Below are 22,602 nucleotides of genomic sequence, written 5' to 3'. Positions count from 1 at the left end.
GGAACGTCTCCTTTATAAATGGAGAGTTGATCAGCTTTTTACTTCCCACCACAAGTTTATCTCACCACAGAAGTCATCTGTGGAGGAGGCATTCCGCCTGTAATAGGCTGGGCCTGAGGCCCTGGGCCAGCGCATCCTCAAGGGTGTGACCCTTGCCTGCCTGGACGCCTCCAGGGTCTTCATGCAACTGCAAAAGGTTTTTCCTTATCCGGGATCCTGTTTGACCAATACAAAGAAAGAACTGAAAAACAGAATAAAGGTTGCTTTAGAGTCAGAGATGAAGGGATTAAACACTGAGCTAGGGGTCAAGGTTTCAAAACCACCCTGACTGTATTCCCCCAGGAAAGTCTGATACTTTTTTCGTTTTGCATTGTTCACCCTAAAGGCTTCTACTTTCCTCAGGGCACCCCCAGAATGTCAGTGGGTCTGAGGCAGGGCTGGGAAGAGGAGTAGGGAGAGAGGATGCGGTGACTCTCTGGGTGGGGGGCACTCTGGGGCAGCCAAGGAAGAGCCAGCTCCCTCCTTTCCCCCCCCCCCCAGGCGGCGTCCCCCCTGCCTCCCATCCTCCCCAGCGCCAGCCCTGTAGGGCTTTGGCCTCCTGACCCAGACAGAGCCGGGCGCTAGGGAGCCTGCGGCCGAGCGCGGGTCGAGCCGCCCCCAGCCTCGGGGCCGAGAGCCAAGAGTTCGAGGCCTCCCCGATCCGGATATGATGAAAAGGAGCCGCAGAGGGAGAAGTGTTTCTGGAGTATAGGCGCGCTGTAAGGGGGAAAGAGAGGCAGAGGGGAAAGAGTCCCCCTCGGAGGGGAGCCAGCGGGGCTGAGCTGGCTGGAAAGAGGAGGCGGAGAGCGCCGAGCGAGAGGAGCGGCGGCCGCCGCCGTTGCCGCCACTGCGGTGTACGCTGAGCGGGCGGGAGGAGGGGAGGGACACCCAGGGGTGGCCGCCGTCGGGCCAGCGCGACCCACGGCCCCTGCCGGAGCCTCGCTAGCTTTCCGAGGCGGAAGAGGAGGAGGAGGAAGGGGCTTTGAGTGAGTTGGGGGGATGCCGAGGTAGGTGGCGGTGCCCCGGGCGGGAGGAGGATGGGTTCTGATCCTAAATCCGATCTCCCTTCCAGCCTCTCCCACTTGGGTCCCCCCGCCCCACTTCGACCCCCTAGGACTCACTGCTGTCAACTTGCTGGGTAACAGTTTTCCTCCCGGGTTTCAAGTCAAAACTTCCCCGGGGTGGGGTTTGGGGGAGGGAAGCAGAGGGGGAGGGAATGTCCTGCAGGGGTGGTGTGCTCTTCTCTCAAAACACTTTTTTTTTTTCAATCCCCGCCAGAAGCGGTCAGTTGCCTGCACCCAACATCTCCGAGCCCTTAGTGCGTCCGCCCCGCAGGGCGGCGAGCTAGGCGGAGGCGCGGCGAGGGCTCCGTGAAGCGGCCCATGTCCGGCGCGGGTGAAGCCCCCGCTCCCGGGCCCCAGCTCGGGGCCGAGGCGGGCGGTGGCCGGCTGGGCGCCGCGGCCCAGGGTGAGTGTCGCTTGCAAGTTGCAAGCTCCTTTGTCATTGTTGCATTTTAAAATGTGTTCGCACATTTGCTGCTTGGGGTCTGTGTGTGGGGAATCGGTGCGAGGGCCGAGCCAACCTCGTCCTTGTGAACTTTTGCATAGTTAGCATTACTCGAGCAAGTTCTCCAGCATTGCAGCCCTAGATCAACAACCGGATAAGAGGGCGGGATCCGTTGGTCCCTCCACTCCCCCCTTCCTTTGGCTGCGGAGAAACAGGATGACAGGATCGCTTCTTTCTTAAGCATATGCATTTCAGGGCCTAAGACCCGACAGTGTGGACTCTGAAGCACTTCCCCACTACTTCTCTTCAGTTCCGTGCCTTCATCAGATCAAGGACTGCCGCAGCTTTCTGAACAAGCCTGCACTCTCCCTTCATCGTTCTGTTTCTTGTGGGCTCGTCTGCAACTCTGATAATCCAGGTTTCTGTGACCAATTGCTTTGGGATGGCTCATGCATACGTTTTCAATAACTGTTTTTGTTTTGAAATACCCAGGCTTCAAAAGAAATGCTTTTCAAGAATGAATTAGCTCTTTGTGTTCTTCCAAAGCGTAAACACATTCAGACTGTAAAGAAAATACTTCTGTTTCTGGGAAAATTCCACAGTAAGCTTATTAACAAGTCAAACAGTGTCTTTTTTCTCTTGAAGGTAACATACTTCAGGTTTTCATTGCTGACAGAGAGCAGGGATCTTAATCTCCTGATGTATTTTCCTCTTAGGGTGGTTCTGATTTAAAGAGTTCTGACACTGATACAAACTAAATAATTTTCCAGGGCTCCAAAACCTATTTTACTTTTTCTCTTGATTTTAAGCCTATCTGATACACGCCCCCCGCCCCCGCCCCCTTTAGCAATAATGTAATGAGCTTCTTGGGATTCTTTTTGTTAAGGCAGTAAAGAGTGGAAAAGAAGAAGTTAATGTCGAACCCACAGTAGGTAAAAGCAGAAAACATCCATGGCTAAATTAAAATGTGGAATTCAAGGGCTGTTAAATTGAATTATCATTGTTTTTTTTTTTTTTTTTTTTTTTTTTGCTTCTAAACAGTGAGTCATTTTTTCTAAACAGAGAAAATCAGAAAATCAGAACTAGAATGATAAACACGTTTTCCCAGAAGCAGCCCATGTTCCTCACACTGTATTGCCAAGGCAATCATTTTCTTGTCATTAGGCATGCCCTCAGTAGTCATATGGACTCCTTGATGGGATGTTTAGGTTCACACTTGAGGTATTCATCACTGTTGTTAACAAATGCTTATGTCAAAAATCAACCTCAAACACACTAGAAAAACGATTTAGAACTAGTGATATCTACAATGTCCAACTTTAATAATACACGTTTTTAAAGTCAGTAGAAGCTGCAGTGATAATGCACTGTACAGATGTAATGCTGTAAGGTATCACATGATCTGACTTTAAGAAACCAGCATCTAGAATGGTCTGAAGGAGAATGTGGACTGCATAAAACACATTATCAGTGTGGAAACTCTTGGGTTATGTTTTACCTGAAAATTGACTTAACCTCAGCAACATTTTTTTTTTTTAGTAGTTTAACTTTGACTCACCACATCCTCTAAGTAGGCATCAATTTAATTGTAAATGTAATATAAAGTTAAGTTTTTAAAAAAGAAAATCCTCAGAATCTTGTTAAAAGATTGTGTCTCGAACAAGCAGATTTCATAAGTTGAAAGAAAAAATGTTTTGGAGCAAGTGGGTAGGGAGAAAGCGTCAATATGTAGCTGCCATGGTTAGGGTGGTTTTATTGGTAAAGACGTTAGCGAAGAACCTTTGCCCTCAAGCCACTCTCCTCTTAAGCTGTTCCTCGAGTTCTTTCATCATCATCCTTCTGTCCTTGGGTTATTGATCATCTTTTCAGAATAATAGTTGAATAGTACTCTGGTAAGATAAGGCTGCTTAGTTAATAGAAACCTAATTTTAAAATTTTATATATTAAAATCAGTGAGAAAAATGGAATGTTCTATGAAAGTTAACAGAAAATGTCTTTTCATGAAGGGGAAGGATAAGATCAAGCCTTCCCCTGCGAACAAAGTACAATATATATGTGTATTAATATGTATGTGCATATATATACATATTATATCACATAAAGACATATGATATAATCTATACATATATTACTGTGTTGTGATGCACTATCTGTACTACTAACCAAAGGCATAGAAAGTTAAAGATGAAAGTAATTTTAGGGGGGTCTCTAGTCTGAACTCCCCATCAAATCTAGAATTTCTTTCTACATTCTTTCAGGTGGTTAGATAGACACCTACAGTGTAGTGCATTCTCCTTATCAGCATTCATAGTTATGAAAGTTTTTCATATTGAGAGCATAGCTCTCTCTCTTTACAGCTTCTCCCCTTTGGCTGTGATTCTGCAAGCACAACTCTGTTGCTCTGAAAGCATTAAAAATCTTATTTGTGCATTCTGAAAATTGTTACAGAGCAAGGACTTAAGCTCATATGCCCCAGGCTGTCAGAGGGAACCAGCATGGGTGTGGGAAGGTAGGGAGCAGTGGGGACTGTGGACTACTGTAGAGCTCAGGCCCAGGAGACGGTACTTCTCAGCTCCAGCTCATTGTTGCCATTTGGGTTAATATCTTCCGGTATTTCAAGAGATACTGGAAATACGGATTTTTATGTATCATTGCTCCCTTTTAAAAAGTTGGCAACTAATTAAATTCAATTTTTATCCAGGCCAAACAAAACAACCACACCTGCAGGCTGGAAATGGCCTGTATGCAGCTGATTTGTGATCTCTATTATAGAAAATAGAAAGTAAACCTGTGATTTAAAACTAGTTCCCTGTTTACGACAAACTTCTGAAAGATTGACTTGATCTGCCTTCTCAAGCAAAGTATCTGTATAAGTGTCTCGATAAGTGAAGGACAATTTGGGCCAAACTTATTTTTGTTTTAAGAGAGAATGGATCTTGTATATGGGGTTCACCTAATTCTCATTTTTTTCTTTTTTGGATCAAGCATCTTAAAATTCATTGTGTTATCAACCCTGATAGGTATTTGCTTTTTTGTGCAAAAGTTATTAGAATCCATGTGGTTGAAAGAGCCTTTTAATTAAATGCTTCCGTATTTGTGACTTGTAACTAGAAGGTTCTTTAGAAATAACTTAGTCTAACTGGCTCACTTTCTAGAAGGGATGTCCAAGGACTTTAAGTGACTTGCCCAAGGTCTCATACACAGTAGAAATCAGGGTGTTTCGTGGTAAATGTGGTTGAAGTAGAGAATGAATACAGCTTTTTTCCTGTGGATGGATGAATTGAAGATAATCAGCTTTGGATACTGCGAATTGCTTGAGCCTGTTCCGGCCCCTGCAGCCCCCCTCCCTCCCCCATTGCATTTGCCAAGATTTAGACTGTTGAACTGTGTGCTGGAATATTCTTTAATGTGATAATGTGTGATTTAATGCACTCTTCTCTCTTGGGAGAGTCCTCTGAGACTATTAGGCGGACTTTTCATAGCAGGATGCAAAATGCCAGTAAAGTTAATTAAAAATAATTTAAAATAGAAGCTAGGGAGAAGATGTTCAAGTTGAAATTACACAAGAAGAGCTTTGACTTAGAAGCTTAGCTGATTTGTCAGGAATTTATAGTGGCTAATCAGGTTTCCTGTATGGGAAGCCTGTTTATTTCAATTATACCATGTACGCTCGTAATATCCATATTCTTCAACTTTTATCATATCGTTTTATCCTTTTGATTAAGAATGGCATTTCTCAAAGTGTGTCATCTTTGGGCAGCTTCTATCTCTGGTCCTCAATCGGGGACGATAGTGCCTTCCAGGAGACATTTGGCAACCTCTCAAGACGTGTTTGGTGGTCGTAACAGGGGTGGGGTGGCTACTCTGGGGATGTAGTGGGTGGAGGCCGGGGATAACGCTAAACATCTGACCGTGCACAGGACAGGGCAGCTCCTCGCAACAAAGAATTATCTGGCCCAGAATGTCGATGGTGTTGACGTGCTATCCTAGTCTCTCAAGGCTACTGACATCTTTGGCTCCACTCCAGGGTTGCAGAATCAGCATCTTGAGAGTAAGACTCAAGAATCTGCATTTTTAACAAGCTCCAGGTGCTCTTTATCTCTAGTTGAGAATCATTGTTTTTAGAGGCTTTTATCTGTAGAAAGACATACTATATATATATATATATTTGGTAGAAAGCCTTAAAAAAATCTTGAGGAAAGTCCCCTTTTCAAATTCCAAACTTTAAATCATATCACTCCACGTGTACCGTCTCTTAGAGCTCGCCAGCATTTTTATCCCGTATCCCAATTAAGAAAACTAGGCCTGAGTATTCATCCTCAAAAAAGTTTCCTGTCAAGATTATATGTACTATAGTACAAATATATTGTGAATATTAGAAAAGAAATATATGAATAAAAATTTTAAAGGATGAGGTAAAATTAAGTAAATAAATAGACCTTTTAATACTTTCTTCTGCCACCTCAGTAGATATTTTTGTCCCACCACTCTACACTTCTCTTTGGGGATCCCAGCATTATGCAATAATAAGGAAAGAAGTCTCTAATTTGCATGTGAGCTGTATTCACTTGTAAATTGGATTTTTGGAATCTGAATTATCTTTTCTCATAGAAACAGAATGATAAGTTATGTTTACCTCCATAAGCTCAAAAGATTTTTGAAAATTTTATTACATTTTATATATTTACAATGATAAATTATAGAGAACATACTCTTATGATTCTGGCAACCACATACAAATAACCAAGAACAAAATTGAGTGAAACATTTTGAATACAGATGCTTGAGAAAGAACAGGCTTAACTGGAAAACTATAAGGAAACTTGTCTAGATTTGGAAGAGGATTTGGGGGCATTTTCAAGCACCTTGGACTTTATATTCCCAATTCTTTTTTATGCCTAAAGGAACTAATGTTCATTTTACAAGTTTAGTTAGAGAAGTGCAAGCCTTATCAGCTAGGCATAGTCATTTTCCCTCTGCTAAGTAAAAGAATCAAATGCATAAGAGGAGGATGTAACTGGGAAAAAACTAAGAGGGGAGGGAGGAAGGAAGTGGTTAAAAAAAGTACGACTAAAAAGTGTTTGGAGAGGTTGAAGTGTTTGAGTTGAGAACTCAGATTAAAGTTCTAAGGGATAGCATGGTATGAACTGAGCTGGAGGGGACCATGTTAAGAAACAAGATGATGGCACAAAATCTTGAGAGAGGGAGCACTGCTTACCCTGAAGTAGGCCCTAGTATATATTTGTGGAATAAATGATTGGGTAAATGGAGGGCTTGATTGCTGTCCAGAACAAGTGTGAGTCATGGCAGCAAAAGGGAATGAACAGCATCGGTTTGGGGGTAAGGGTGGAGGATGGGACTAGGGAAAGCTTTTATATGTTTGTGTTTATAATTCAGGATACTTGTATAGAGGATAAATTTTTTTTTAAATTATTTATTTATTTATTTAATTTATTTATGGCTGTGTTGGGTCTTCGTTTCTGTGCGAGGGCTTTCTCTAGTTGTGGCAAGTGGGGGCCACTCTTCATCGCGATGCGCGGGCCTCTCATTATCGCGGCCTCTCTTGTTGCGGAGCACAGGCTCCAGACGCGCAGGCTCAGTAGTTGTGGCTCACGGGCCTAGTTGCTCCGTGGCATGTGGGATCTTTCCAGACCAGAGCTCGAACCCGTGTCCCCTGCATTGGCAGGCAGATTCTCAACCACTGCGCCACCAGGGAAGCCCGAGGATAAATTTTTAATACCGATTTTCATCTCTACCATAGCCTTTTTGTTTGTCTTCACATTGTTTATTTCTGCCTTACTCAGGTGCTCTGTGAATGTTCCATCATATACATATATCTATATATAGATATATGTATATGATGCTATATGACAGTACAGAGAGAAATAGATTGATGAATGAAATCTGGGACTTGCAGGGTGATGGGAGAAATAAATAAGTTTACACATACCTATAATACAAGGTAGATGGAAAGGTTATAACAGAGGCACAAAGAAAATGAAGGCAGAACATGGGAGGGAGAAAGCATCTCTAGCTGGGGCATTTGGGAAAACCTCAAAGAAAACTTCTGATTTGAGTTGGACTAAGAAGCATAGTCAGACTCGCCTTTGTGGACATGGATGTGAAAAGCAAGACTTGGAAGGGACTGTTACAGAATGTGGAGGACTTCACTAAGACCGTTGTGTGAGCTGTATTAAGGAGCTGAGAAAAAGGTAAAGTTGTAAAGATAAGCTAAAGCAATTTTGAGGAGGGCCCTGATTTTCCTGCTGAGGAATTTGTATATCCTTTCTGTAGGCAATAGAGCCATTGAAAGTTCTTGATAAGGGTGAGGATCGGACCAAATTGGTGTTTTTAGGAAAATAAATCTGGTGGCAGTTCAAAGGATGATTTTGGAGGGAGAGGCAAGAGTGAAGGCAGTGATTTTCCAGGAGGCTATTATAATAGCCTGGCAAAAGATAAGAGGACCTAGGGCAGTACCAGTGGGAGTAGAATTGAGAATATGGATTTAAGAATGATAGCAAAAATAGGATAGAGCTCTGTCTTGCTGTGAGAAATTGTTCAGGGCATTGATTTTTACTTATTCTTTTTTTTTTTTTTTTTAAAGAGTATAGCAGTTTTTTTTTTTTAATTTAATTTATTCATTTATTTATTTATTTTTGGCTGTGTTGGGTCTTCGTTTCTGTGCGAGGGTTCTCTCTAGTTGCGGCAAGCGGGGGCCACTCTTCATTGCGGTGCGGGGGCCTCTCACGGTCGCGGCCTCTCTTGTTGCGGAGCACAGGCTCCAGACGCGCAGGCTCAGTAGTTGTGGCTCACGGGCCTAGTTGCTCCGCGGCATGTGGGATCTTCCCGGACCAGGGCTCGAACCTGTGTCCCCTGCATTGGCAGGCAGATTCTCAACCACTGTGCCACCAGGGAAGCCCACTTATTCATTTTTGAATCTCCTAAAACCAGACACAGTGTCCAAATTTTGTTCAATGGAATTGATGTGGTTGGGCAAAATATTTAATATGGGAGAAGGTGGAAAGGTAGAAATTTAAGGTAATCCACAGGTTTGCTTTTTAGCCTGAGTGGAAACATGGGAGGGGCTGCTGAGTCTTCTTTTGATCATGTTGGTTCCATGGAACTCATCCTTAAGCCATGACAGCCAGTAGGCCACTGAAAAAGAGAATTTGTTACTAGGAGAGTAGTGAGGGTCAGGCGCACAGACTGAGAGTTCACCACCAAGTAGCTGATGGATGGGCACAAGAGTGAGAGAGAGAGGACTGAAGACAGATTTGGGAGAATGGCTGCCCTTTTGGGAGGAGAAGGAAAAGAATACAGAAAGAGAGTCCATAAGGATTGGGCACAGAAGTGTTAGGTGTTTAGAGGTCATGGAAGATGAGAAGAGTTCTGGTTTGTTAAGGGAGAAGCAGGGGATATAGAAGGCTCCTTTTGGATGGGCGGATTTTGAGCATGTCCACCACACACTAATGGAAAGAAAGCCAGGGGATAGAGAGAGAAGAGATGAAAGAGCATGCGGTGGGGCCGTGCTGCAGTGGGTGTTTGTAATTGAAAGAGTAAAATTGTAGGAAGGAAGGAGATGATGAGATCAGTCTTAGGAAAGTTGGGAATGTTCCCCTTTGAGATGGGGATGGGAGAAAAGGATGAGTGATCATCTAGAGAAAATTTCATGTGAGAAGGAGATTATTGAAGGCCTAGATGTTCTCAGCAAAATAGATGTAACATTTGCTGAGAGCAAGGGGGGGTGTTAGGATGAGTCAGAAAAGATTGGGAAGAATGAAGAATTCAAGAGGGAGTCAATCTGGGGCAAACAAAAGGACTGCTCAGTAACACTGAGGGCTTAACAAAGAATGAACGGCATGAATTTTTAATGGACACGGTCAGCATGGTTGATTGCCTTTCTCAGCAAGAAGCATTCGGGACCTTGGGAATAGAAGCAGATAGAATGGATTTTTGGAATTAGCATAGGGTTGGAAGTTGGCAGAATGGAAGCAGTGGAGGGCCTGGGGCAAGGGAGGAGGATTAGGCATGTGTGGGAAGAGTGTCTTTGTACCAACTGATCTTGTGTTCCAGGCTGTATGGGGAGCTGGAGAGACCAGCAATGCAATTAGCAGGCTATGATTTCTGGCCAGCAAGAATCATGCCTGTTGGCCTTGTTTGGTCAGTTCACATACAAGGATTTAATATACATAACTGAGTGACCTTTACAGGGCTGCTGGGGAAGCTGTGGTATTTTTGGGTGTGTAAGAGCCTTTCCTGTTTCTTTGAACCTCATTTCCTGGATCTTGGTGAGGTGATTTCATGGAAAGTTCTAATAACAGTGTGCAATTATTTTACTAGCATTATATTTTTATAATAAAAGATTTTAGGGAGAAGGAAACACATAAATTGTCACAGTCTAAAGTTAGGCCATTTGCAAATGGAAAATTAGTTAGAACAACAACAAACAGAGGAGGGAAACAGTTCAACCAAATTGTTTTTCTGAGTCAATGTAATTATTCTACTGTATAAAGGCATGGGATGTGATTTTTATGTTTCTATTCCGAAAAATCTTTACTCAATTTTTATTAAGAGGGGATTGATCCTGCACTGGCTAGAGTCTAGATGTTTGGATAGTTGAACTTTGGTGATTCATTGGAGCAGATAAAGATGCTGCAGCCCTTCCTGCTATCTTAATCAGTCCTGGGTTTTAGATGATTTTCCCTCTCTGTCTTTACCTTTTTCTCTCTGTGTCTCTCTTTTTCCCCCTCCTCTCCCTCTTGCCATTAACCCTTTACTGAAGTTACTTAAACTTTTCATATTTTCTTTTGACATTAGCATACACATCCTGAAGGAGGTAAGCTTTTTTACTGTAAGTTTTTGAAACTGAGTTGTGTTTTATAGATTCTAATCGCTTAGTTCACTAAGTAGGAACTATGAAGAGTTATCTTAACATTAATTTCGTTTGTGGTTTCTACTTGAAGTCCACTTCTGTTTTCAGATTCACACCCACATGATCTGAAGTAAGATGATTCATATGCATGTGCTTTTATGCCCGATTTTTAAGTAGTTTCAGGAATAAAGTCTGAAATACATTTTCATGCTAGCATATATATTTTATCAAATATATCGACATATTTGAACAGGAAACCCTGTCAACAAATATTTCTTGTGTGCCTACTATGTAGAAAATCCCGTGACGATTGAAAATATATAAGGAAACCCTGTCAACAAATATTTCTTGTGTGGCTACTAGGTAGAAAATCCCGTGACGATTGAAAATGTATAACACATCGTTCTGCCCAGAAGGAATTTGTAAACTAGGTGAGAGAGAGGATGATGTTTACATGTGTGCCAAATTAAATTGTAATCCCTTGTCTAAATATCAGTTCAAGATTATGACAAGTACCATGTGACAGATGAGTTTATGGGCAGTTGCCAGCTTACTGGTACAGTTCTGGCTTCTGGAGGTTGAGAGCGAATCTCAGAATAACGAGTCAGTTTTGTCTGGGTTGGGCTGTGAGTGACCCCAGCTGAAGAAGGCACAGTTTGTAGGTCTTCTTGGTTTGGATTATTCAGAGTTGAGCACCAAAAATAAGGCACCTTGTGGTTGAGCAGGTGACAGGCCCTCTGAAGGCAGGTGGCAGAGGGCAAGGGAACCAGCTTCCTCTCCTCACTTTCTCTACTCCAAGAAATGGTCCTCCTACTCTTTTTCATAGGGGATCAGTCTTTAATCTTCTGGGTCTCTACGAATATAGACCTACCCTGTTCTTATTTTTTCCATCACATCATCCAAGCAACCTGTAGGATTTTAGGAAAATTTTCTGAGGGGTTTTACTCTTTATTTCTTACTGAGATACAAGCTGAAATTATGGAGCATGGGAAAGGTGTAGGAGTTTACAACCTTAAAATATGTACAATGTTAAAATAACTATCAGTTTTTCATCCATATGCAAAATGAATTTAATTCTTACTGAGCCAAGGAGTAGCATGTTCAATCTTTATGTTAGAAAAATATTTCTGATTGGAGCAGAAAAAGATGGGAGGCCCTGGTAGTGGGTATGGGCGAGAAAGTATAGATTTAAGAGAAATTGGGATGCTGTAACTAACAGGATCTGGTAATTGATTGTTGGGGCAGGGGAAATAAGGGGAAAATAGAGAGCTAAAAGTGATTCCATGAATACCATTGACCAATATACAGACTACAGTTGGAGAAATAGGCGGGGACTGAAGAGAAGTGGTGATGAATTTTGGGAAATGTTAAGTTTGAATTGCTAAAGATATAGTCGTGTAGAGTTGAAACTCCAAATCTACAGGTCAGGGCAGGAATCAGGGTGAAGGTAATGGATCTACAAGTTATCCTCCTGGAGGTGACTGAAACTGTGGAAGTTAATGAGATTGCAGAGGTTGTAAAGCCAAAATGGGTTGGTGGCCTTAAAGGAGAATTTAAAGTAGGCAGTGCCCCAAAGAGATGGTCCAGAAGGTCAGAGGCTGTGTTGGTGAATGAAATGAGAGGCTCCTGGTTTTGTCCTTTAGGAGAATTACTAGAGAGGAAGCATCCCCTGACTTCTAATTCATATCCGTCATTCTGAAGTCCAAAAAATCAATTTCAATATACTGCAAATTCTCTTATTATCTTATTTGTGGCTTCACCACTATTTGAAATGCTCTTCTCCATCCTCTCTGATTTATTTCAAGATCAGGCTCAAATCATAGCTTTGAAATGCCTTTACAAATTAAACAACTTCCTTTGGTTCACTTTTGACTTCCATTGGCCTTCCTTCTTGTAATAGTGCCAAATAAGGGTTTATTCCTTAACCAGAGAGATTGGGGCAGAAAGTGTTCTTGATAAAATCACTCAGTTTAACTGAGAAGTAACAGAAAAGTTTTAAAAATTGTGGCACTTAGAATAATGATGATGCTAAAAAACTAAAGATGGGTGTGTACCCTTATTTTAAAAAAGGGGAAGAAGGTAATATCCTCAATTCCTTTTTATATTGTAACAGGGTTAATTGACTGCTGAGTAGGGGAACTGCTATAGATATGGTATCTCTGGATTTCAACAGTCAGTAAGGCAAATTCTTTCATGATAGCTTTTTAGATAAGAGTAAGAAGACTATCGTGCTTATAAAAGTGGATAGAATATGGAAGAGGGAAGATTAGGTTTTGATTGCAAAGAGCAAAATATGATGAATCAGTGAAAATTATAAGTAGATTTTAGACAATTGTGGGGAAGTCTTTGAATAATTAAGGCATCCTAAATTGAAGTAAGCTGTCTTCTGAGGCCGTTTCCCTATCCCTGGAAGTATTCATGCCTACTCTCCTTGGCTTATTCCTGGCGATGCTGGATGTTGATTGTTTTCAACTGAATTCATGTTTTCAGGTTGGGCTAAGAGATCTTTATGAGCCCATGTCACTCCAAACTCTGTGAGCCTATGAGAGTTTGGCTTTAATATGAGTATATTTGCTGGTAGAAAGAACACAATTGAACTTGTATCTGAGGAGGCAGGAGTCAGGGGTCAGTTATCCTGAAAATACATTTTTAGGATGAGGAACTTTAGATTTAGGTGTAAGAGGTGCAGGAGATTAAGATGACTGAGATAATGTGTCCTGGTCCCCTGCATCACCCTGCCTTTATCTAACCTCCCCACTACTTTTTTTTTTAATGGAAAGTGTCTAATTCTTTCTCCCCCCATTTATTTAGAGCCCAGATTATTGAGAGATTATTTGCACTACTGCTGCATTTTGCACCTATTCATTTGCGTATCTGTATTCAATTGCATATTCATGGAATTTTTTTGTAATTGTTTTCCACTTTGCTGTGTATAAAACCTGTTGTTCTCTACCCACCCACAACCTGTAAACTAGTTGAGTCAATGTCATTTTTCTCATTCTTTTGAATCGAAACACACCATAAGCTTCTAAATGCGTAAGAAGCCCTTTGAAGGAGTAAATTTAGACTTTGCTCAGAATCTTATTATTTTTCAAAGTAATGGTAATAACAATTAGTTGATTAAGTTGATTTAAGCATTTAATTCATTCAACAAACATAGTATATCTGATTATATAATAACTTATAAAATTACGAAATTTTGTGCATATGCTCATTCATCTGTTAAAGATGCTTTGGTTATCTTAAAATGTTGTTTTGGACAATGAGATTTTAATCTGTGTTAGAACATTAGGCTAAGCAGGTAGGTTTTGTAGTGTTTCTTAAAGGTCATTAAACTTGAGGGATTTTTTTTTTTTTCCTTTTTTTGTATCAGTGAAGAAGTAAAATTCCAGAGCCTCAGGTCTTCCTGAAAGCTGCCTTATCTTTGGTTTTTAAAGGTTACATTTGGGAAACATTTGTAGATTTCCACGTTGTTCTTAGCCTCTGGGAAATAGAGACCCAGATTTTTTTTTTTTTTTACTTTTCCCAGACATTTTAGTCTCAGATTACTTGAGATTTCATAATCCGGAATACACATAGATGATCTGAAATAATGCTGGTATTTGGAAGAGTAAAAATGAAATGGTTTAAAGTTTACAGATAAAGGAGGTATGAATATAGATTGCATAGCAGTAAGAATATACATATTATATAGATTATAAATGATTTATCATAGATTAAAGTCAAATATTTAATTGAAGTAGATCTAACATGCAACAGTCCCAAATTTTAAGCATGAAGAAAGCGGCTAACGCTCCTTTCTATAAGAACTGAGTGAATTGTATACTGATTAAGTTTTATGAGGTTTTATAAGGATATCTGCCAAGGACCATCATTTATATTAGTTCTTCGCAAAGTAAGCATATAAAGTACGGATAACAAGTAAACCAATGTACTTGATGATTGGCTCGTGCATTTACACCTACCTCTGCCTAGTTCAAAAGAACATTTGAGGTAACTTATAAGAGTACATTTTAAAAAAGAGATTCAAACAGAATAATGGGAAGTATGGGTAGCCCAGGAGATCCAAACCTGAGGGAAAATAGAAATGTACAGGTATAACTGTAGGGTCCAACCCGGTTACTCAATTTTGTCTGCAAATTTGAGGCAAAAAGAAAACATTTTTCCCTCATATGATTTTCATTGTCCATAAGGAAAAAAAAATAACATATAGCTTCTCAGAGGAAGGAATAGTTTTCCTTATATTCAGTCTGGAAACAGATTTCTAGCACAGTTTCTTACATAGGGATTACTGAATAGATAGATACTGTCCTCAACAGTATCCCTAAGGTTTTAAAAAGGTGCTTATTTTAATGACACTTAATGTAATACTAATAGCAAGTGTGAATGAGCCCTTATGGTATACCAGACATTCTGCTTTCCAGGCATGGTTTCGTTTATTTCCGCATCCACCTTCTGATGTAGGTACTGGTGTTATTCCCATTTTAAAGATTAAGAATCTGACAAAGGTTATGTAATTTGCTCAGGATTCACATAGTTAGTGGTGGACCCAGGCACTCTGATTTTAAATCCTGTGCTCTTAACCATTTCTCCAGTAAAAAGTACAGTTTAAGGATAGTATTTCTGTCCCAGAGAACCTAATGAGAGTCTTTTTTTTTTATCAGGAAGGATTCAAATATCTGGACTTTTAGGTGACAATACTGTCTCTATTTCTTGGAAAACCATGGCATGATCAGTATTGTACATGTTTTAAAAGTTCATTAGTAACTTTGACAAACTCATTTCATCCTCATACAACATTACTAAATTCTTCTGTTACTCTTATTTGTTAAAACCATTTAACTATTGAGATAATAAATGTGCTTGACTACAAACTGATGGAAAAAAAATCCCTCTTCAATAGTTTGAATGATTGTCTTATAGAAGTAAGTTTAAGTTTATTATTTCTACCTACAGTGGGCAGAACTAGAACTAGTTAAAGATCACCTGTCGGTGTATTTGTGCTCAAAATAAAGAACAACTTACTACTGAATCAAACTGACGAAGAATAGAGTATGTTCCTTTACGGGATATGATTCCTTGAAATTTTGGAGAAAGACTGAGTATTGCAGGGGGCTTTCTATCCTGGGAGGGATATGATATTAGCTGAGCTGCAAGATCCTTTCCAACTCTGCATTTCATCATTCTATTTCCAATTGAATATCTATTTCTGAGACTTACTCTGTAATCTCATCAGTAAAATTGAGCTAACGTTTTCTTTATTGTATGGTTGATGGGTTCTGAAGATCAAATAAATATTATATATTAAAGTCCTTTGAAAATTGCTAATACTGTAACTATAATAATTCATTAATTCTTTCAAGAAAAGGAAGCATTTTTTCTTTTCTTTTTTTCTTATTTAATAATTACATACCAGCTGAGTGGCTGTTATATGGCACATATAATATTTTACATGTATTATTATCCAATTGACTTATTTTTAATACATTTAGATTTTTCTCTCTTGTTAATCACCATTCACTTATTTTATTCCCCAACTGCCTGAGATAAGTGAAACTCAAAGTTTTAAATTTAGATAATGCCAACTAGGTAAAATATTGTACAATTTTAAATCAAATGGAAATTCTGTTTACCTGAATCTGTCTCATTATCCTTTAGCAAGAAAAATCAAGATTGGAGACAGATTGCTTCTCACCATCATGCCCTTCTTTAGAAAAATAGCAAAAAATAAAGATCCTGTAAGATAGACAGTCATTTCTGAGTAGGACATATTATAAATTGATCCTTTAGAACTCTTACTTTTTTCCTTTGACTCTTTGGTGTAATTCATGCTCATCATTTTCTTTGAAAATTAACTCAAATCCAGTGCTTTATAGAGGGTTTTCTAGGTTTTTCTCCACTTCATTCTAAACACCCTACAGTGTGTATATGAAGTTTTGGCTCTGTTGTTTAGCCCTTGCGCAGACTCAGATTTACAGATTTTTAGAGCCAAAAAAGTTCTCTGCAACCATCCAGCTCAGTGCCTTCATTTCTGGATAAAGAGAATGAGACTCAGCCCCAGTCACACAGCTGGTCAGTTTTTGAGCCAGAATTATTACCCAGGGCAGTTTTCATTCCCTTCTGTTTTGTAGTTGTTTGATTGTTTTGTGTGTATGTTTGGTCTCCCCAGCTAGAGGATTCGTTGTCAGGGGCCAAGCTTTTTTCCCCTCTTCCAAAGATTCTTCTGCATTGTCCCTATTCAGTGGACGCGCAATAGAATGCTGGGAAGCTAGCCTTTTGGTAGCAGATGCCAGTGGTATATGACTATCCTTTGCTCTAGTGCTATTTTTAAACTGTCTTCAATTTTTGTATTAATATTGAAAGCACATTTCTTATATGTTTATCTATTAGTGGGACTGTTTAGTGTTATATGTAATTCAGGTTTGGTATTCTCAGAGTTGTCCTGACACAGAGACAGAACTAAATACCTCTGTATTAATTACTGGTTAGATAAAATTGTACTTTCTGATAACTTGGAATACTGTGACAAAGGGGATGAGAAGCAAGGTCCGTGTCTCAGTGTTTGATGGGCTCTTCTAAGTTTTCTCTAAGTTGTATAGTACAGAAGAGCTTACCTAGCACAGTGCCCCTCAAACCTGGCCATATATGATGATGACACCCCCCTCCCCCCATACCACCTGAATTGGGACCCCTGAGGTTGGGACTTGTGTATCTTTATGTTTAAAGTGCTCTGTGGTAGAGAACCATTGGCGTGGAAGAACAGCATCATTGAGATAAGGTCCCCTGTTAAGAGAAAGTTGCTAAGTTGGGAAGGAGTGCTTGTATATATATAGTTGGAGAAGAATGGATGTGTATATAGAAATCTTGTAGAAAGATACAGATTGATTTTTTGCATCATTGAAATTACTTGATTGCTTTTGGGATATGTCTTTTGGGCCCACATAGCAGTTGAATTGCAACTACAAACCTTCATAAAGCCAGAAAGGAATTAACTAAATAAGGACTATGACTTCTGCTGCTGCAATTCAGAAGTGATAGACAATCTACACTGATAACAGAAATCTGTTATAAGAAACTGCTATTTTGTCATCTTAATGAGTAGTGGCTAACCCAAACCTATTGAAAGTTGTAGTAAGATTGGTTCTGTGGCTGGACATCATGGGGCCCATTTTACAGTTATCTGTCAATTAAATCTCACTTTCATTGCATTTATTCAATATTAGATATAACTGCACACCATTTATGAGGCTTCCATATTGGTATTCCATTAAATATTAAAGAGATGTTAATAAAATAAAAATAGATATGTTAGGAAATCACAGAACAGTCAAGTGGTCACAAAAGTTTATAAAAGTGGAGAATTGGCAGGTCAATTTAAACTTGGAGTTTTTTCTGAGCCTTGCTTTGGGCTGGGTTCTATGGATTATAGCAAAAGCCTGAGACCAACTTTTTTTTGTTTTTTAATTTAATTTTATTTATTTTTTTGTACAGCAGGTTCTTATTAGTTATCCATTTTATACATATTAGTGTATATATGTCAATCCCAGTCTCCCAGTTCATCCCACCACCACCACCACTTTCCCCCCGTGATGTCCATACGTTTGTTCTCTGCATCTGTGTTGCTATTTTTGCCCTGTAAACTGGTTCATCTGTACCATTTTTCTAGGTTCCACATATATGCGTTAATATACGACATGTGTTTTTCTCTTTCTGACTTCACTCTGTATGACAGTCTCTAGATCCATCCACGTCTCTACAAATGACCCAATTTCATTCCTTTTTATGGCTGAGTAATATTCCATTGTATATATGTACCACATCTTCTTTATCCATTCGTCTGTTGATGGGCATTTAGGTTGCTTCCATGACCTGGCTATTGTAAATAGTGCTGCAATGAACATTGGGGTGCATGTGTCTTTTTGAATTATGGATTTTTCTGGGTATATGCCCAGTAGTGGGATTGCTGGGTCATATGGTAATTTTATTTTTTAGTTTTTTAAGGAACCTCCATATTGTTCTCCACAATGGCTGTATCAATTTACATTCCCACCAGCAGTGCAAGAGGGTTCCCTTTTCTCCACACCCTCTCCAGCATTTGTTGTTTGTAGATTTTCTGATGATGCCCATTCTAACTGGTGTGAGGTGATACCTCATTGTAGTTTTGATTTGCATTTCTCTAATAATTAGGGATGTTGAGCAGCTTTTCATGTGCTTCTTGGCTACCTGTATGTCTTCTTTGGAGAAATGTCTAGGTCTTCTGCCCATTTTTGGATTAGGTTGTTTGTTTTTTTAATATTGAGCTGCATGAGCTGTTTATATATTTGGGAGATTAATCCTTTGTTAGTTGATTCATTTGCAAATATTTTCTCCCATTCTGAGGGTTGTCTTTTTGTCTTGTTTGTAGTTTCCTTTGCTTTGCAAAAGCTTTTAAGCTTCATTAGGTCCCATTTGTTTATTTTTGTTTTTATTTCCATTACTCTAGGAGGTGAATCAAAAAAGATCTTGCTGTGATTTATGTCAAAGAGTGTTCTTCCTATGTTTTCCTCTAAGAGTTTTATAGTGTCTGGTCTTACACTTAGGTCTCTAATCCATTTTGAGTTTATTTTTGTGTATGGTGTTAGGGAGTATTCTAATTTCATTCTTTTACATATAGCTGTCCAGGTTTCCCAGCACCACTTATTGAAGAGACTGTCTTTTCTCTATGTATATCCTTGCCTCCTTTGTCATAGATTAGTTGACCATAGGTGTGTGGGTGTATCTCTGGGCTTTCTATCCTGTTCCATTGATCTGTATTTCTGTTTTTGTGTCAGTACCATATTGTCTTGATTACTGTAGCTTTGTAGTATAGTCTGAAGTCAGGGTGTCTGATTCCTCCAGCTCCGTTTTTTCCCCTCAAGACTGCTTTGGCTATTCAGGGTCTTTTGTGTCTCCATACAGATTTTAAGATTTTTTGTTCTAGTTCTGTGAAAAATGCCATTGGTAATTTGATAGGGATTGCATGGAATCTGTAGATTGCTTTGGGTAGTATAGTCATTTTCACGATATTGATTCTTCCAATCCAAGAACATGGTATATCTCTCCATCTGTTTGTATCCTCTTTAATTTCTTTCATCAGTGTCTTATAGTTTTCTGCATACAGGTCTTTTGTCTCCCTAGGTAGGTTTATTCCTAGGTATTTTATTCTTTTTGTTGCAATGGTAAATGGGAGTGTTTCCATAATTTCTCTTTCAGAGTTTTCATCATTAGTGTATAGGAACGCAAGAGATTTCTGTGCATTAATTTTGTATCCTGCAACTTTACCAACTCCATTGATTAGCTCCAGTAGTTTTCTGGTGGCATCTTTAGGATTCTCTATGTATAGTATAATGTCATCTGCAAGCAGTGACAATTTTACTTCTTCTTTTCTGATTTGGATTCCTTTTATTTCTTTTTCTTCTCTGATTTCCATGGCTAGGACTTCCAAAACTATGTTGAATAATAGTGGTGAGAGTGGACATCCTTGTCTTGTTCCTGATCTTAAAGGGAATGGTTTCAGTTTTTCACCATTGAGAATGATGTTTGCTCTGGGTTTGTCATATATGGCCTTTATTATGTTGAGGTAGGTTCCCTCTATGCCCACTTTCTGGAGAGTTTTTTTATCATAAATGGGCGTTGCATATTGTCAGGAGCTTTTTCTGCATCTATTGAGATGATCATATGGTTTTTATTCTTCAATTTGTTAATATGGTGTATCACATTGATTGATTTGCATATATTGAAGAATCCTTGCATCCCTGGGATAAATCCCATTTGATCGTGGTGTATGATCCTTTTAATGTGTTGTTGGATTCTGTTTGCTAGTATTTTGTTGAGGACTTTTGCATCTATATTCATCAGTGATATTGGTCTGTACTTTTCTTTTTTTGTAGTATCTTTGTCTGGTTTTGGTATCAGGGTGATGGTGGCCTCGTAGAATGAGTTTGGGAGTGTTCCTTCCTCTGCAATTTCTTGGAAGAGTTTGAGAAGGATGGGTGTTAGCTCTTCTCTAAATGTTTGATAGAATTCACCTGTGAAGCCATCTGGTCCTGGGCTCTTGTTTGTTGGAAGATTTTTAATCACAGTTTCAATTTCTTGTGATTGGTGAGACTAACTTTTGAGCCAAGACTTTTAGTTTTCAAAGGAGGCAAAGTTGGATAGACATGATTGTGATTTAATAGTAGTTACGTATTTATAATTTCTTGAATATAATGAGACAGAGGATGATAATTTTTCTTTTCTTTTTCAACTTGAGGACTCCTGGGATCATCTAATTCTAGAATTTCATGGATAAGAAAACTTAAAAAAAAAATGTGATAACTGTCTCTTAATAAATATTCAGAGCAGGAAGAACTTTATTTTCCTCTTAGTAGTAGGTCACTACTAAGTTATGTGTGTACAGATCACATGGCATTTTCATTTAGTCAATGGAGAGTTGAGAGGGTCTGTGTTTTAGCACTTGAATATTGGACGTGATTCAAATGTGAGTCAAGTGTGTCTAGAGGCTTTATTCATACGTATTTTCTTTTAGTCAGCAATGCTTCATAATGCCCTGGTTTCATGAATTAATTTTAATGGAATTAAACTTGAACAGCTCAAAATTATATAATTAATTTCATTCAGCTACAATTAGAGTTACTAATTGAATCAAGCCTACTAGCATGACACCTGGCGGCAGTCAGCTACATGACAGTAGCAGCAAGTACGTAGGACTCTGCGGTGAGAGAGTTCCTGTGTACTAGTGAGTTGGTAGAAAAAATCTTTTCTGTTGATCATCTCAGGAAGGCCTTGGGTTGACTGTAGCGGTGGAAAGATTTCTGGAGTTGTTTAAAAAAGTCAAGATTTTAATTGAAAGTAACACATCTCAGGAAGATTACATTTTCTCTAGGATAATGCTGAGTAAATGTTACATAAATCTAGAACATATTGGTTTAGCATGCTTCTAATTTATATTTTACTGCTATCTGAATATGGTTTTGCTTTCTAAAAATACTTAGCATTGAAGACCCTATTTTTTCAGAAATCTTAGCCTCTGGACTTATTCCTGAGTGTCCGTCTATTTTCATGTGTTGAAATGTGTTTTATGGCAGAACTTTTCAATTGTGAAATCCCCATGGTACATGAGAAATTTCTGCATATGCAGAAATTTTTTCCTTCCACTGGAAATGTTAATACAGTTGACTAACAACTTCTGTTTGAATCTCTTTCCTTTCCTTGCTTCCATGGTCTGACATTATCTAGTTTTTCTGCCTTCTCTGACTCCTTTCTAATTGTACAGACCCCCCCTTGATAGTCTTCTTTTAATATACTCAGTCTTTTGGTGAGTGTATTCATTTGAATGGCTTCAGCAATCAGGTTTAGGAAGATGACTGTTTCTCGCTATATGTTGTTTGTGACTTGCAGATTCAAATGTTCAACACTAAACTCATCCACTAGACTGTAAACTCCATGAAGGCCTGGGCTGTGTCTTGTAACTGATTGTATCCCCACTGCATAGTATGATGCCCAGACATCTACCATGTACAAATATATATTTTAAAAATTATTCTCCTGGTCTCTAGGTTTTTCCAGTCAACTGCAGACTAAGAGAACTCAGTCAGCTCCAATCCCATCTTCTCTGATAATCTGTGAATCCTCTAGTTATTTTCTCAAAATTACCGCCTCTCCCATTTTTTATCCAGTTGTTGAAACTCTCATCAACTTCTGCCTGGACTGTGCTAAGTTTCCCTTTTAGTTTCCCTTACTCTGCTCTCCCTCTTAGATGCATCCATACTCCAGTGATTCTCAAGGATGTAAGTATAGTAGAATCACCTCAGCCCCCTTCCCCCAAATTAAATTAGAATTTTAGGTCATGGGGCCCAGGAATCTTTTTTAAAAAGTCCCCTGAGGTATATCTACAATCTATCATTCATCTAGCTATCTTGCTGGAAAAGTACATAACAAACTGTTAACAAAAATTATCCATTAGGAGTAGAGTGGGTTGAGAGTAGAAAATAGCAGGACTATTCCTTTTTCTTTGTAATTTTTGTATTTTTGGAAATTTCTCTCATGAATGTATATTTAAATGAATACATAATTTATTAATAATACATTGGTAATACAAGTGATTCTAGAAAGTCTAAATGTTTTATTCATGAATATGTATTTTAAAACAAATGTGTAATACTTTA

General features: G+C 39.2%; 1 protein-coding gene across 3 annotated transcripts in view; it reads left to right on the top strand.

Annotated features, from left to right (window-relative positions):
* The first annotated feature begins 608 nt into the window (after nt 1–608).
* The window catches only part of MDFIC (MyoD family inhibitor domain containing), a 102,187-nt gene continuing 80,193 nt past the window's right edge, over nt 609–22,602 (top strand). Inside the window, exons 1-2 of one of the 3 annotated variants that reach the window (XM_059933583.1) lie at nt 609–758; nt 1,318–1,506. In XM_059933583.1, coding sequence (XP_059789566.1) covers nt 1,422–1,506 — 85 coding nt within the window. In that variant the 5' untranslated portion in view covers nt 609–758; nt 1,318–1,421. Of the gene's footprint in view, nt 1,047–1,317; nt 1,507–22,602 lie in introns of all 3 variants that reach the window. The other 2 variants (XM_059933582.1, XM_059933579.1) reach the window with 2 other exon arrangements.

This window comes from Balaenoptera ricei, chromosome 9 (assembly GCF_028023285.1).
Source record: "Balaenoptera ricei isolate mBalRic1 chromosome 9, mBalRic1.hap2, whole genome shotgun sequence".
Taxonomy (NCBI): domain Eukaryota; kingdom Metazoa; phylum Chordata; class Mammalia; order Artiodactyla; family Balaenopteridae; genus Balaenoptera; species Balaenoptera ricei.
The sequence above is the reverse complement of the archived record's forward strand: the minus strand, read 5'-3'. Positions and strand labels throughout refer to the sequence as shown.